At 52.6% G+C, this 15849-nt stretch overlaps 1 protein-coding gene across 1 annotated transcript; it reads right to left on the bottom strand.

Moving 5' to 3' along the window:
* Positions 1-5858: 5858 nt before the first annotated feature.
* GAL (galanin and GMAP prepropeptide) lies at positions 5859-12452 on the bottom strand. Its single transcript, XM_030810153.1, has 6 exons — positions 12270-12452; positions 12025-12105; positions 11382-11436; positions 8925-9011; positions 8073-8150; positions 5859-6114 (listed from the first exon to the last, which is right to left on the bottom strand). The coding sequence occupies exons 2-6, from the start codon at positions 12103-12105 to the stop codon at positions 6044-6046; spliced, it is 372 nt and encodes a 123-aa protein (XP_030666013.1). The 5' UTR covers positions 12270-12452; the 3' UTR covers positions 5859-6043.
* Positions 12453-15849: the final 3397 nt, after the last annotated feature.

Genomic DNA, 15849 nt, shown 5'->3' with positions numbered 1-15849 from the left:
CAGGCGGGCTGAGTCCGAAAAGAGAGTCAGCAAAGGGTGGTGGGATTATCATTAGTTCTTATAGGTTTTGAGATAGGCAGTGAAATTAAGAGCAATGTTTTGCGGGCAGGGGTGGATCTCACAAAGTACATTCTCAAGGGTGGGGAGAATTACAAAGTACATTGATCAGTTAGGGTGGGGCAGGAACAAATCACAATGGTGGAATGTCATCGGTTAAGGCTATTTTTACTTTTTTTGTGGATCTTCAGTTACTTCAGGCCATCTGGGTGTATACGTGCAAGTCACAGGGGATGTGATGGCTTGGCTTGGGCTCAGAGGCCTGACATTCCTGCCTTCTTATATTAATAAGAAAAATAAAACAAAATAGTGTTGAAGTCTTGGGGCGGCGAGAATTTTTGGGGGGTGGTATGGAGAGAGAATGGGTGATGTTTCTCAGGGCTGCTTCAAGCCGGATTAGGGGCAGCGTGGGAACCTAGAGTGGGAGAGATTAAGCTGAAGGGAGATCTTGTGGTAAGGGGTGATATTGTGGGGTTGTTAGAAGAAACATTTGTCCTATAGAATTATTGGTGATGGCCTGGATATGGTTTTGTATGAATTGAAAAACTAAATGGAATAAGAGAAGGAGAAAAACAGGTATAAACGGTGTAAGAATTGGGAGGACCTAGGACATCTGATTAGAGGGTGCCTAAGGAGATTCAGCATAGTCCTGCCAGCAAAGATTATTTATTTACTTCAAGAGTTTAGAGTGGCAGTTTGGGATAGCACCAGGAGATACCAGCTGTGATGGCGTGGAGAAACAGTGTAAACCAGCAGTGTAAACAAGAGCAGGGCATGTATGAGTAGTTGCGGACGATGAATAGCATGACTAGACAGAAGATAGTAGGGATGACAAGTTTTTTTGGGGCACAGTCTAAGTTGGTCTGGTGTCTGGAATGAGACTGGGGCCTAATAAAAAGGAGCATGTATATAGGAGCTTAAATGGGCTGTACCTTGTAGCATTCTGAGGACAGGTCTGACTTCTGAGAAGCGAAAGTGGTAAAAGTATTGTCCTTTTTAAGTTGGTGGCTGAGCTTGGTGAGGTGTGTTTTTTTTTTTTTGAGACAGAGTCTCGCTCTGTCCCCCAGGCTGGAGTGCAGTGGTGCAATCTCAGCTCACTGCAAGCTCCGCCTCCCGGGTTCACGCCATTCTCCTGCCTCAGCCTCTCCAAGTAGCTGGGACTACAGGCGCCCACCACCACGCCCGGCTAATTTTTTGTATTTTTAGTAGAGACGGGGTTTCACCGTGGTCTCGATCTCCTGACCTCGTGATCCGCCCGCCTCGGCCTCCCAAAGTGCTGGGATTACAAGCGTGAGCCACCGCACCCGGCTGAGGTGTGTTTTTAAAAGACCTTTATTCCGTTCTACTTTTCCTGAAGACGGAGGACCGTAAGGGATATAAAGGTTTCACTGAATACTAACAGCCTGAAAAACTGCTTGGCTGATTTGACTAATAAAGGCTGGTCTGTTATCAGACTGTATAGAGGTGGGAAGGCTAAACTGAGGAATTATGTCTGACAGAAGGGAAGAAATGACTGCAGTGGCCTTCTCAGACCCTGTAGGAAAGGCCTCTACTTATCTAGTGAAAGTGTCTACTTAGACTAAGAGGTATTTTAGTTATCTGACTCGGGGCATGTTGAGGAAAGCTAATTTGCCAGTCCTGGGTGGTGGCAAATCTTCAAGCTTGATGTGTAGGGAAGGGAGGGGGCCTGAATAATCCCTGAGGAGTAGTAGAATAGCAGATGGAACATGAGGAAGAAAATAGATTTTGGAAGTTATGAGAAATGTAGAGAGTCAGTTGTGCATAGTTTGTGATTTTGAGGGCCTCTAAAAGTATTAAAGCAGTGGCAGCCCCTGCACGCAGACGTGAGGGCTAGGCTAAAACAGTAAGGTTAAGTTGTTTGGACAGAAAGGCTACAGGGTGTGGTCCTGCCTCTTGTGTAAGAATGCTGACTGCACTAACCATGCCTAGGAAGGAAAGAAGTTGTTGTTTTGTAAGGGATTGAGGTTTGGGAGATTAATCGGACACGATCAGCAGGGAGAGCACGTGTGTTTTTATGAGAATCATGCCAAGATAGGTAACAGATGAGGATGAAATTTGGGCTTGACTGAAGTAATGGGAGCTGTCTGTGAAGCCTTGCAGCAGTACAGCCCAGGTAATTTGCTGAGCCTAATGGGTGTCAGGGTCAGTCTAAGTGAAAGGGAAGAGAGGCTGGGAGGAAGGGTGCAAAGAAATAGTAAAGAAAGCATGTTTGAGATCCAGAACAGAATAATGGATTGTGGAGGGAGGTATTGAGGATAGGAGAGTATATGGGTTTGGCACCATGGGGTGGATAGGCAAAACAATTTGGTTGATAAGGCATAGATCCTGAACTAACTTGTAAGGCTTGTCTGGTTTTAGGACAGGTAAAATGGGGGAATTGTAAGGAGAGTTTATAGGCTTTAAAAGGCCATGCTGTAGCAGGCGAGTGATAACAGGCTTTAATCCTTTCAAAGCATGCTGTGGGATGGGATATTGGCATTGAGTGGGATAAGGGTGGTTAGGTTTTAATGGGATGGTAATGGGCATGTGATCGGTTGCCAGGGAAGGAGTAGAGATGTCGCATACTTGTGGGTTAAGGTGGGGGGATACGAGAGGAAGACGCAAAGGAGGCTTTGGATTGGGAAGAAGGATGGCAATGAGACGTAGCTGTAGTCCAGGAATAGTCAGGGAAGCAGATAATTTAGTTAAAGTGTCTCGACCTGATAAGGGAACTGGGCAGGTGGGGATAACTAAAAGGAGTGCTTAAAAGAGTATTGTCTAAGTTGGCACCAGAGTTGGGGAGTTTTAAGAGGTTTAGAAGCCTGGCTGTCAATACCCACAGCAGTTATGGAAGCAAGGGAAACAGGCTCTTGAAAAGAAGGTAACGTGGAGTGGGTAGCCTCCGTATTGATTAAGAAGTGGACAGGCTTACCTTCCACTCTGAGAGTTACCCAAAGCTTGGCATCTGTGATGGTTTAGGGGGCTTCCAAGGCAATCGGGCAGCATCAGTCTTCAGCTGCTAAGCCGAGAAGATCTGGGAAAGAGTCAGAGAGCCTTGGGCCAGAGTTCCAGGGGCTCTGGGAGTGGCTGCCAGGTGAGTTGGACAGTCCGATTTCCAGTGGGGTCCCACTCAGATGGGACACGGCTTAGGAGGAATCCCAGGCTGCAGGCATTCCTTGGCCCAGTGGCCAGATTTCTGGCATGTGTAGCAAGCTCCTGGGGGAGGAGGTTCTGGAGGAACACCTGGCTGCTGCGGTTCAGGCGTTTGGAAGTTCTTGTGTGCTGGAGATGTGGCTGGGGTTTGTCTCACAGTGGAGGCAAGGAATTGCAACTTTTTTCTATTATTGTACACCTTGAAGGTGAGGTTAATTAAGTCCTGTTGTGGGGTTTGAGGGCCAGATTCTAATTTTTGGAGTTTTATTTAATGTCAGGAGCAGATTGGATAATAAAATGTATATTGAGAATAAGACGGCCTTTTGACCTTTTAGGGTCTAGGGCTGTAAAGTGTCTCAGGGTTGCTGCCAAAGGAGTCATGAACTGGGCTGGATTTTTATATTTGATGAAAAAGAGCCTAAACGCTATCTGATTGGGGATAAAGAAAAAGGAGCATTAACCTTGACTATGCCTTTAGCTCCAGCCACCTTTTTAAGAGTAAATTGCTGGGCAGGTGGGGGAGGGCTAGTCACCGAAGGAAACTGTAAGCCAGACTGGGTGTGAGGAGGGGAGGTGATAAAAGTATTATAGGGTGGAGGAGTGGAGGCTGAGAAAGAATTGGGACCTAGCTTGGCCTGGCGAGGAGGGGAGAGGTCAGATGGGTCTGTAGAAAAGGAAGATTAGAAAGACTCAGTGACACTTGGGGTTGGGACTGAGGGGACAGGCGGGAGGGAAAGAAGGAAGATTTGGGATGAGTTGCATTGGGCACAGAGACTAGGAAGGGACCGATGTGTAAAAGAATGCCTGGATGTCAGGCACCTCAGACCGTTTGCCTATTTTACGACAAGAATTATTTAGATCTTGCAGGATGGAAAAATTCAAAGTGCCATTCTCTGGCTATTTGGAACTACTGTCGAGTTTGTACTGGAGTCAAGCGGCATTGCAGAAGAAAATAAGGCATTTAGGTTTTAGGTCAGGTGTGAGTTGAAGAGGTTTTAAGTTCTTGAGAGCACAGGCTAAGGGAGATGGAGGAATGGAGGGTGGAAGGTTGCCTATGGTGAAGGAGGAAAGCCCAGAGAAAAGAGAGAGTAGAGACATGGAGGGAAGGGGTTCAGGGGTTCTTACCCTCCAGAAAAGCAGGAAAGGGGTTGGGGCACGGAAATAAGGGACTGGGGTTTCTTGCCCCCTAGAAAAGCGGGACTTACCGCCAAGAGTGAAGGAGAAGGGGTTGAGGGGTACTTGCCCCTCCCCCAGAAAAGCAGAGAAGGGGTAGAGTCACGGTGAGAAGGGGTTGGGGTACTTGCCCCTCCCTCAGAAAAGCGGGACTTGCCGCTAAGGGTGAAGGACCAAGGCAGGTGTCCCTGTGTGGTCTGACACCTCTGAAACCTGGGTGAATAATCAGAGAGGCATCCCTGCAATGATTAAACACCAAGGGAAGGCTGCCTTCCCAGTCCATGACTGGCGCCAGAGTTTTGGGTCCATGGATAAAACGTGTCTCCTTTGTCTCTACCAGAAAAGGAAAGGAATTGAAATTAAGAGAAGGGAGAGATTGAAGTGTGGTGCCAAGATTGAAAGGAGAAAGAGGTTGAGGAATAGTAAGCAAAGTTGGAGAAGAGGGTAAAAAGAGGCCGCTTACCAGATTTGAAATTGGTGAGATGTTTCTTGGGCTGGTCAGTCTGAGGACCTGAGGTCGTAGGTGGATCTTTCTCATGGAGCAAAGAGCAGGAGGACGGGGGATTGATCTCCCAAGGGAGGTCCCCCAATCCGAGTCACGGCACCAAATTTCATGCGCGTCCGTGTGAAGAGACCACCAAACAGGCTTTGGGTGAGCAATATGGCTGTTTATTTCACCTGGGTACAAGCGGGCTGAGTCCGAAAAGAGAGTCAGCAAAGGGTGGTGGGATTATCATTAGTTCTTATAGGTTTTGGGATAGGCGGTGAAGTTAAGAGCAATGTTTTGTGGGCAGGGGTGGATCTCACAAAGTACATTCTCAAGGGTGGGGAGAATTACAGAGTACATTGATCAGTTAGGGTGGGGCAGGAACAAATCACAATGGCGGAATGTCATCAGTTAAGGCTATTTTTACTTCTTTTGTGGATCTTCAGTTACTTCAGGCCATCTGGGTGTATACAGTGCAAGTCACAGGGGATGCGATGGCTTGGCTTGGGCTCAGAAGCCTGACACTCCTGCCCTTGCCTTTCTACCTGCCCGCCCATCTCTCCTCTCCTACCTGGCTCCTGGCCCTCACTCCTGGCCCTCCCACCCGGCCAACACGTCTGTTCTCAGCACTGACCACCTCCACAAGCACCACGCAGCTCACCCATCTGTTTAAGGTTATCGTAGTCTTTTTCATTCCCATCTCCCTAAAATATCAGCTCCATGAGGGAAGGGGTTTTGTCTGTTTTGTGTCTGTGTTCATCTCAGTAACAGACTTACCTTCATAATTACATTTGACTCGGCTTAATATTGAGATAACTTTATGTCCCCTGGACATGCAATAAGAGGTGGTGTCTCAGATGCTCTTGATGGTAGAATTTGGGTTTAAAATTCATGTCTAATCCATGATTATGATCAAGCTTTATCTTTTAAAACACATGAGTGGCGCTGGTGATGAGACAGAGGTGTCGAAGAAAAAGACAATTGCAAGTAATTGCTATTCTTTATTTTGCCACTCTAATTACCAAAAAAAAAAAATTCTTAAATTATAACAATACAACATCAAGGCAAAGAGAACAGGAGGAGCCGACTCTGCATAAATTGGCCTAAGATTATCCATTATCTTAAGGTTTGACTTTAGGTTACAGCACACAGAGAAACACGCCCAGGAGGCTCTCAGGACTGCTCGATGTCTTCTGAGGAGGCTGCGGCGGCGAGATCCGGGAGGTGGTCGAGGGCCCCGGCCTCTGCAAAGGGAAGAGCCACATTTGAGCAGCAACTTCTTAATACACACATGAGAGAATTACGACCACGGCACATACTACAGGAAGCAGCGTGTGGTCGTCCTCTGTAAAGAGTCTTACCGGATTAAACCCAGAATTAGGGACAACACTCTGTATTTCTCATTTTGTAATGATTTAACTCCCACAGTTAGTAAGCATTTAAAACTGTCAGACTTTTAAATTCAGGCTTTACAGAGGTATAATTCCTAGCTGAGTAATGAGAGTTGGTATCTCCTAAGGAAAGAGTTTCCATGTTACAAAATTAAAAACAGACAAAACAAACAGAGTCCATCTGCCCCTTGTAGGAAAAGTCACCCCAGCTTTTTTCCCAGAGGCTCCACTGGGCTCCAACAGAGGGAACTTGGTGACTCGGTTTTGAGATTTCTAATGACCACCATCTTTTCCAAGACCTTCTCTGGCAGTCTCCTTCCCCCGCTCCCCTCGCCTCACTCCTCTTCCCTCTCCCTGTCGCCACCTAAAGTGCAGCCCCATAACACTGCAAATGAAAAACATCCTGATCCAAAATGAACCCAAGGATCAGCCTTGATTTTTCCAAACTGGACAAAACTGTGATGTGCAACTGAAGGTCTCCACTGGAGAGGCAAAGTGGTCCATCCCTCCTCCTCACCACCGCCTCCCCCTTAACTCTCAGAGCACCAGGTGAAGGTCTCCACTGGAGAGGCAAAGCGGTCCATCCCTCCTCCCCACCACTGCTTCCCTGTTAACCCTCAGAGCACCAGGTGAAGGTCTTCTCTGCTGGAGAGGCAAAGCGGTCCATCCCTCCTCCCCACCACCACCTCCCTGTTAACTCTCAGAGCAACAGGGCCGCTTTCCGACTCCCTCCTCTGCTGCAGTAGAACCTGTGTGGTTATCTGATCAAGGTCAGATGCCCACTGTGGAATGAACGCCAAGTGTAGTGTGCGGGAGGTCTCCTCATCCCCAGTGTTTGCAGAAGACACTGGAAGCCAGGATCAGAGCCTTTCCAGTTAGATTTCAAGGCAGCCTGCCTGGCAGGAGGGCTGCATAGAGAAACACTGCAGTCTAAGCTATGGGCTCCTATTAATTTCCCATGCTTAGAAAATATGATTTAGGGCCAGGCGCAGTGGCTCATGCCTGTAATCCCAGCACTTTGGGAGACTGAGGCAGACAGGTCACTTGAGGCCAGGAGTTCAAGACGAGCCTGGCCAACATGATGAACCCCTGCCTCTACTAAAAATACAAAAATTAGCCAGGCATAATGGTGCACACCTGTTTTCCCAGCTACCTGGGAGGCTGAGGCACAAGAATCACTTGAGCACAGGGGGCAGAGGCTGCAGTGGGCTGAGATTGCACCACTGGACTCGAGCCTGGGCAACAAGAGTGAGACGAAGGAAGGAAGGAAGGAAGGAAGGAGAAAGAGAGAGGGAAAGAAAGAGAAAGGAAGGAAGGAGAAAGAGAAAGAAAGAGAAAGGAAGGAAGGGGAACAGAGAAAGAAAGAGGAAGGAAGGAGGGAGAAAAGGAAAAGAAAGAAGAAAGAAAGAAAAGAGAGAAAAGAGAAAGAAAAGACAAAGAAAAGAGAAAAGGTTTAGGATGGCTCACAAGGAACCTGGCCTGTAGTATACTTGTGCCCTAAAAGGTAGAGCAGTTGTCACCGTGTGAACACATATGGTTCCAGTAGAATGAGCTGCACCCTGAGGCCCACTCTCGTCCTGGGAGCAGCGCTGGCCCACGACGGTGGAATGCCCCTGCCACAATCCCATCCCTCTGAAGCTAGCTCTAGTGTCACATGCTCTGTCATCCTGACGCACAGCCAAACAGGACTTTGTATTTAGATAAGTAATCAGCTACTTCCCAGGGGGATTCTATGGGTTCTCTTCTCGATGGGCCTTTTATGTTTCCAGTGTGCTAAGAGATGAATGTTAAGTTGGTGATATTTCACATACCTTTGAGATGCAAGAAAGACAGAAACTCAATGATTGTGCGCATGATATTGTTCTCAGGCATGGACCTGTCAAAGCTTCCTAGAAAAGAGAAAAGATCAACATTCACGACTTGTGCAGAGGGTGCTTCTGTGTCTCAGGTCATCCCCCTCCCTACAGAGGAGCTGGGTGCTGCAAGGTCAATGATCTGATCCCAGCAGCCTGAGGTCCTGCTGTGCTTTCCAAGGCCCTTGTTCAATGTGAGGGAGAGGGGAGAGATCCAGTTAAAGGCCTCGCTCTTCTTCTTTTTCTTCGTCTTCTTCTTTTTTTAATTGAGATGGAGCCTCACTCTGTTGCCTAGGCTGGAATGCAGTGTCACGATCTTGGCTCACTGCAACCTGCGCCTCCCAGGTTCAAGTGATTCTCGTGCCTCAGCCTCCCAAGTAGCTGGGACTACAGGCACCCACCACCATACCTGGCTAATTTTTATATTTTTGGTAGAGACAGGGTTTTGCCATGTTGACCAGGCTGGTCTTGAACTCCCGATCTCAGGTGATCCACTCGCCTCAGCCTCCCAAAGTGCTGGGATTACAGGCAGGAGCCACCACACCTGGCCCTGCTCTTCTGGAGGCTCTGGTGCCTGGGCAGCCTCCCAGTCTAGAAGGACTCCTTGTTGTCTCAGGTTTGCAGGTTCTGTTTGCAGCTGCTGACAGGTGTGGCGAGGCCACATCGTCTTAGTCAAGTCATGGCCAGGCTTGGGCTGCAGCTGTGGACAGATGGGTGGCAGGTGCGCCAACACCCACAGCTGTCCCCTGCATGCACCTGGGAGCTGGTGGAAGTGAGGCACCCCAGGGCCCGGGATAGGAGTCCTCTCACCTGGTTTCATGTCATCTTCGGGCCGCAGCTCCCGCTTGCTGGTGAGGCCATTCTTGTCGCTGAATGATCTGTGGTTGCCAACAGCATCTGTTTGCAGATCAGAGAGGAAAGCCCCTGGATGTGACTGTCATGCACGCCCGCCCCACACCCAAAGAAGGACACAAGGCTGCCTGTAGCCAACATACACACACAACTCGACTGTGAAATACAGCCCAGGGACAGACACCAGAGAAGAGGGGGCGATTCTCCACTCAGCTGAGGTAAGAGCTCGCCTGCTCATGCCAGGGCCAAAGGGAATGTGAGGGTTTGCACAGAGGGGGTGGGAGAAAGGGAGGTGTGGCTCCTGAAGTCGGGGAGAGGCCCAGAACCTGCCCTGTTGCAGGGGTTGCACCCGGGTCCAGAGGAGCTGACATCTGAGCTGGCACTGAGCTGGCATGAAGCTGGGTGCCTCCCCGGCAGACAACAGGGGCTGAGTCCTCATGTCCCTGAAAGCATGGGGGCCGCTGAAGAGTTTAAGTTGTGACTGAATCCGATTTTTATTTTCACTCTGGCAGCTGTGTGCAAGATGGACTGGAGCCGGAGAGAGAGAAGGAGAGAGACAGAGGGAGCGAGAGGGTCACAGAGGGAGAGAAAGAGGATGGGGGTGGGAAGAAAAGGAGGCGCGGGAGCCTGTGTGCGTTCGGGTGTGTTTCGTGGTGCGAAAATGGGGGAACTGTGATTGCAAGCAAAGAGATCCCAGAAGTCCAGAGAAGAGACAATGAGGGCTGTAAACCAAGAGACATGGGTGGGGAGAAGGGCTGGATTTGGGGCTGTGCAGGAAAGGAAATGGAAATGAGAGATGGGGACGAGGGTGAGGACGCCTCTGTGTTTCTGGCTGGTTGGCCTGGGTGGACTGTGCCATCTACAAGGCCAGACAAAGGAAAATTAACTCGTATTTCCAGAGATGCCGTTCTTGGTGCTAAATTTATAGAGGAATCATAGGTCTCCTCATCTCACTCATGCACCCTCAGCCACGGCCACACTGCGTTCAGCAAGAGCTGGTGCAAAAACATTGTTTTTGTTGCATTTTCTAGCAGATCCTAGAAATCAAAGGCACACTGTTAAGTATTTTGACAAACAACTTGTCTAGCTAGAGCTGAACAGGGCCATAAAATTGATGGCAAAAAATGAGTTTGTTTTCTAATTAGGGGTCAAACTCTTCTTGACAAATAGATTTTCAATATTCCAAAGCAACACAGATAAATGTTCTCGTTGACCAGTTCCGCCTTTGTTTTGGGCCCATAGCACACAAAGATGAGGTGCCCTCTGAGTGGCAGAGCTCAGGGTTGCAAAGGGTTGAGGAGATCAGCCAGCCCTCAGGCAGGTCAGGCCGCTCCACAGGCAGGGAGGGGATGAGAGGGCCGTGCAGAGAAACCAGCAGGCCCTGAGGTGAACAGCCTGGTCCGCTCCGCACCAGGCCTCAGGCAGCTCTGTCATCCCCATGTCTGTTTCTTAAAGTCTGACTCTGGGGGTCCTCCGAGTGACCCCCACAAACAAGCATCTGCAGGAGAAGGAAGCTGTATTCGACTCTGGGACTGAGAACTAAGGCAGCTTTCCTTGGCATGAGGAGAAGAGCACCATTTTCCCCATTTGCTGCTCCGCGGGGCTCAGATAGGCCCTGCAAGCTGTTCGCATCCTTCCTCTGGCAGAAGGCAGTACAGGGAGGCTTTTAAGGTGAAGGGTGAGGCATGGAGGGGAAGGTGAGTTACAGGAGGGAGCCAAGGCCTCCTCTTGTCCCTTCCTTTGGAGGAAAGTCTGAAGGCATTGCTGCACAGGCCAAGGATGTGGAGAAAGTAGAGGCCTGGGGCAGGGGCGGGGGTGGACACAGGGAGGTGTCAGCCTGCAGTGTCCCATCTAGGGCTAGGGCTCACCTCAGGCAGCAGGGGACACCGCTGACACAGGTGACAACAACAGGACAGGGAGAGGGAAGGGAAACAGACTTGGGCAGGCAGGGTCACCTGAACCTTGTTTTGAGGAGAGCCTGTCTGGGCTGACTTCAGGCGATCTGGCAATTCCCGTGTGGAGCTTGGAGAAAGGGAAGAGGGAGGCAGGACTTGGGGTCCACTGACCTAGGGTGCTCTGCAAGCCGAGGAGTTGAGTGTTTGGGGAGACCCGGGGGCCTGGGGAGAGCTCCAGAACAGGGCCTCTAAGGACTGCAACGCGGGAAAGCCCAGGAGAACTTGAGCAAAGCCCAGCGTGGGAATCTCACCCCGGGACAGGGCGGCAGAGCCGGGGCAGGAGAAGCTTCTGGAAAGAACCGTGCACAGATCAAGTGTGCAGAGCAATGGAGACGGGCAATGAGGTCAAGAGGGAGGCCAGAGGGTCTGCCCAGCCATAGGCGGAGGGGCAGGAGCCAGGGTTCAAAGCAAGGAGGCAGGTGGGGTCAGGAGTGGGGAGGCCATGCTGTCAGTCACTTACGTGGGCCCAGCAGGTAGCCCGCGCTGTTCAGGGTCCAGCCTCGTTTTTCCTTGGCCTTGAGGGGAGAAAAGGGGGTCAGATGCCAGGGTTGTGCCTGGAGCCGATGCCGAATGGGTGTACCCAGGCTGTCCCGGCATGGCAGAAGACTTAGAACAATGCATGTGCTTTTGGATAGGTCGCGAAACTCCAGGTTTACCCCTAAGTCGGCTATATTTGACATGAAAATTGAACCACTTGATTTACAAAATACTTCACTTGCGGGCCTGAGCCCGCGCACTCTCAGGGCAGTGCACCTGCTTTAAGTGACGCTGAGGCCACGCCGGTGGCTCCTCGCCCTCTGTTCTAATTAAGCCCCGCAGAACAGGCGAGCTTCTCGCTTTCCCGAGGCGCTGACCTGAAGGGCAGCGCTCTCCCGGCGGCCTGCTTATAGCCCGGGGCTGTTGATATACTCAGAGAAGCGCGCGGGGGAATCTCAGGGAGCCCCAGACACTTCCCGCGACGCCCGCGGCCAGGACAGCGCCCGCACGAGCCTTTCCACGCCCGTCCCCGCGGGCAGGGCGGAGGCCGCCTCCTCCAGGAAGCCCTCCACGCCCGGCCGGCTCTGATGTCCCCTTCGCTCGGAGGAGACGCGCCCCGCACTTACCGGCGACCAGAGCCCCGCAGAGGCAGAAAGGGCCGCGGCGAGGAGGAGGGAGGCGAGCAGGAGGGCGCTGCCTCGGGCCATCTGGAAGGGAAGGACAGGGCAGGCGGGTCGGAACCCGGAGTGGGCTGCGCCCGGAGGCAGAGGCGGCGGCCGGGCCAGGGCCCCTGGCGGAATCGTCCCCGGGCAGAGGAGAGCCGAGGGAGAGGCCTCCCGGGGGCGCGGGGTCGGCCCGGCGCCAGTAGTACCTTGAGCTGCGGCTGCGCCCGGATTCGGAGTGTCTGGGTCCCGGTGCGGTGGCGGGTCGGGGCGGCAGGTCCGGGCGTCGGGCCGGGTCGAGTGGGCTCTGGCGGCCTGGGGCGCTCACCGCATGGCGCGGCCGGCGGCAGGGGCAGGAGGCGCGGGCCGGGTTCCTCCAAGTGTCCACCGCCCGGTGTGGCCGCCGCCACCGCCGCTGCTGCTATTTATGCTGGGCGCCCCAGAGCCGCCCGGAGCCGCGTCACCGGCTCAGCGCCCGCCTCCCCCGCCCTCGCTGAGCCCCAAGGGGGACGGGAGTGACCCGAGCTCGGGTCCTCTGGGCCATCACAGGCGGGTGCGGCGGAGAGCCCCCCTCATCCCGCGGGAGAGACTCCCCCAAATCCGCAGAGAGAACCCCAAACCAGGCGGGAGAGACCCCAATCCCGAAGACAGAGCCCCAACACCCTGCGGGAGAGCCCCCAGACCTGCGGCCCAGGTCATCGCTGTGGCGTCAACCCCACTGCTCACCCCGGGGTCCCAGCCCCAGAGCAAGCCTGACCCCCCACAAAGTCCCGCGCCTGGGGTCTCCCTGCAGCTTCTCCTCCCAGCCCCCACCGCTGCAACAGCCAGCTGAGCTCCGCGGCACTGGAGACCCCAGAGGGTGACGGGTAGGAATGACTCCTCAGTCCGAGCCAGCCCCAGCTGGGAGGTCCTGGGGTACCCGGGGAGTGGCGGGCAGCACCAGGCCTTGCGCCCTGGCTGGCTTGTGCTGGGGCTGGAGCGAAGGTTCAGGCCTCGGGAGCAGTCGATGGTGGGGAGGGCAGGTGTTCCCGGCTCCCTGTGCCCAGCGACCTCCCTCCTGTTTTGCTAAAAGGGGGCTGTGGGTCTCAGAGTCTGCTTGGCCATCCCAGTGTGGGAGCTGCGGGACCGTCGAGCATCCACAGGCACCAGCTCAGAAGCTCGGCCTCTCAGCGCCTCCCCTGGCTCCCTGGACCAGTTGTAAGAGGGAGCTTTGAGCAGGTCCAGCCATTGGGCAACTGGTTGGGTCCAGAGGGAGAGCAGCCCAGACTCCCAGAGGCCGCCAAGGGGTGAGCGGTGGGCAGAGCAGCAGCAAGAGGCTGTCCTTGTGCCCAAGGCAAAGACATCCCACAGGAACAAAGCCCTCCTTGGCTCCTCCACCAACCCTTCCTGAGCTGGGGCCAAGTCCCAAAACAACCCAGCAAAGAACCCAGGCCCAGGCTGTTCCTTCACCCCGTTCCCAGGCATCAGGGGAGGTACAAGTGTGGCACCTCCGGGCTTCTGAAGAGCACGGGGTCATCTGCTGAAAACTCGCCTGACCTCCCCTCCCACCGGCCAGACACCACCCAAGTCCTCAACAGCAGCAGCTGGCTTAGGATCTTCCCACCCACTGGGCTCAATATTAGATGGGTTGATGTCAGGCGGGAACTTGGGGTCCACAGGACACAGGACGAATGATGATCATGACATTGTCGTCTTACGTGTCCTCTACACTTCAGTCTTGGGAAACTTTGCACAGAGAGCTGCAGGCTGCCCCCAGGAGAGATCCGTCTGCCTCCACATGGCTGGAGAAGGACAACCGGGCTTTCAAGAACCGAAGCGAAGGCCAGCGGCTGCTGGAGAAGGTGCAGGGCTGCAGCCTGGTGGCTGAGTGTCTGCTGTGGTTTATGGGAGGAAAAGGAGGAGACAGGGCTTGGGGAGGGGTCTTAAGAACAGACTCCTGGCACGACAGTGGTGAAGGGGTGGGGTGTTCCCAAGGGCACAGTTTGACTTCTGGTCATCCCTATTTCTTGCAGCCTGGGGAGAGGAGAGTCAGGCACAGGGGACCCACAGGCTGATTTCGGAGCCCATAGTAAACCCTGAAGTGGTTTCCTGCCGAGGGTGGGGGCGTGGGAGAGAGTGAGTCGCCATGGGAGTCTGGGCCAGCCGTGGGCAGAAGGACAGCTGAGAGGCGGAGGAGCAGAGGGCAGGTTCCTGTGACTCTGCAGAGAAATGACTATGACGTCCTCTCACGCCCCATGTCCTTGTGTCTAGATGACATCAGGGAGTGGGCAGGGGCTGGGCTCATGGGTGCCTCTTGGCTACCTGAGAAATACTGCAACCTTTGACTCCCAGTGGTAGTGGGAGCCCTGCTACCATCCCAGAGCTCTTTCTTGCTTTCTACTGAGAACAAATCCAGCCCAGTGCATAGCAAATCTTAGTTAATTCCTGCCTTCTCCTTTCTTCCATGTTAGGCCCCCTTCCGAATCCTGCCAGAGCTTGACTACACTTATTTTCTCTATTTACTTTGTCACAGAGGCTCTTAGTCTGTTTAAAGGAGCAGAAACTCCAAACCTAAATCCTTGAGACGGATTCAAAAAGAGACTCAAAGTCCATCCCTTAGTCGTGGGCTGGAATTTGAGGTACATTAAACTTTCAGCTGTCTTCATTTGGGCCTATGTACTCTTTTTGTTTCCTTTTTTGCTTTCAAAGAAACTTCAGGCTGGGCACGGTGGCTCATGCCTGTAATCCCAGCACTTTGGGAGGCCGAGGTGAGTGGATAGATCACTTGAGCCTAGGAGTTCAAGACCAGCCAGGGCAACATAGCAAGACCTCATCTGTACTAAAAATAAATAAATATTTTTTAAAAATCAGCCAAGCATGGTGGCACGTGCCTATAGTCCCAACTACTCAGCTCAGGAGGCTGAGGTGGGAGGATCACCTGAGCCCAGGAGGTTGAGGCTACAGTGAGCTACGATCAAGCCTGCAGTCCAGCATAGGCAACAGAGCAAGTCTCTGTCAAGAAAGAAAGGAGGGAGGGAGGAAGAGAGAGGGAGACAGAGAGAAGGGAAGAAGAAGAAAGAAGAAGAAGAAGAAGGAGGAGGAAGAGGAGAAGGAGAAGAAGAAGAAAAGAGAAGGAAGGAAGGAAAGTGAGGAAAGAGAAAGGAAAGAAAGAAAAAGAAATTTCAGGCTGGGCTTGGGAGGCTGAGGTGGGGGAATCATGAGGTCAGGAGATTGAGACCATCCTGGCTAACACAGTGAAACCCCGTCTCTACTAAAAATACAAAAAATTAGCTGGGCGTGGTGGTGGGCACCTGTGGTCCCAGCTATTCGGGGGGCTGAGGCAGGAGAATGGCGAGAACCTGGGAGGCGGAGCTTGCAGTGAGCCTAGATCCTGCCACTGCACTCCAGCCTGGGCGACAGAGCAAGACTCCGTCTCAAAAAACAAAAAAACAAAAACAAAAACAAAAAAAGACATTAAGAAACTGGAAACAAATCTTCACGTGTATTTCGAATTCATTTAAGAAAGCTCCATTGAATAATTAGACACATGTATTCAAAATAAACATGCCCATGCCTGCTTCCTCCAGGTCCCTAAGTTCTTTGCCACGTGGGATGACACCCACCATCTTGCTTCCCGCTTAGTGTGGGTGAGTGGGTCTCGGTATAAACCCTGGCTGGGACCCTGGCCCGGAAGTGCGGTGACCACGGGAAGGCTACAGACAAGCAAGGCGGTGGCCTGAAGGCGTGCTGGGGTTTCCTGAGGTCGGCAGATTCCTTCAGACAAATGAGGCCAGCACACCTGGGATGACA

The sequence above is a fragment of the Nomascus leucogenys genome, chromosome 4 (genome assembly GCF_006542625.1).
Source record: "Nomascus leucogenys isolate Asia chromosome 4, Asia_NLE_v1, whole genome shotgun sequence".
Lineage (NCBI taxonomy): Eukaryota > Metazoa > Chordata > Mammalia > Primates > Hylobatidae > Nomascus > Nomascus leucogenys.
The sequence above is the reverse complement of the archived record's forward strand: the minus strand, read 5'-3'. Positions and strand labels throughout refer to the sequence as shown.

Coding starts and splice junctions, on each gene's coding strand:
- GAL (XM_030810153.1), bottom strand. CDS start 12,105: ATGGCCCGAGGCAGCGCCCTCCTGCTCGCCTCCCTCCTCCTCGCCGCG. Junction 11,437..12,024: donor CTGCGGGGCTCTGGTCGCCG/GTAAGTGCGGGG, acceptor TCTCCCCTCAAG/GCCAAGGAAAAACGAGGCTG. Junction 9,012..11,381: donor GGGCTACCTGCTGGGCCCAC/GTAAGTGACTGA, acceptor ATCTGCAAACAG/ATGCTGTTGGCAACCACAGA.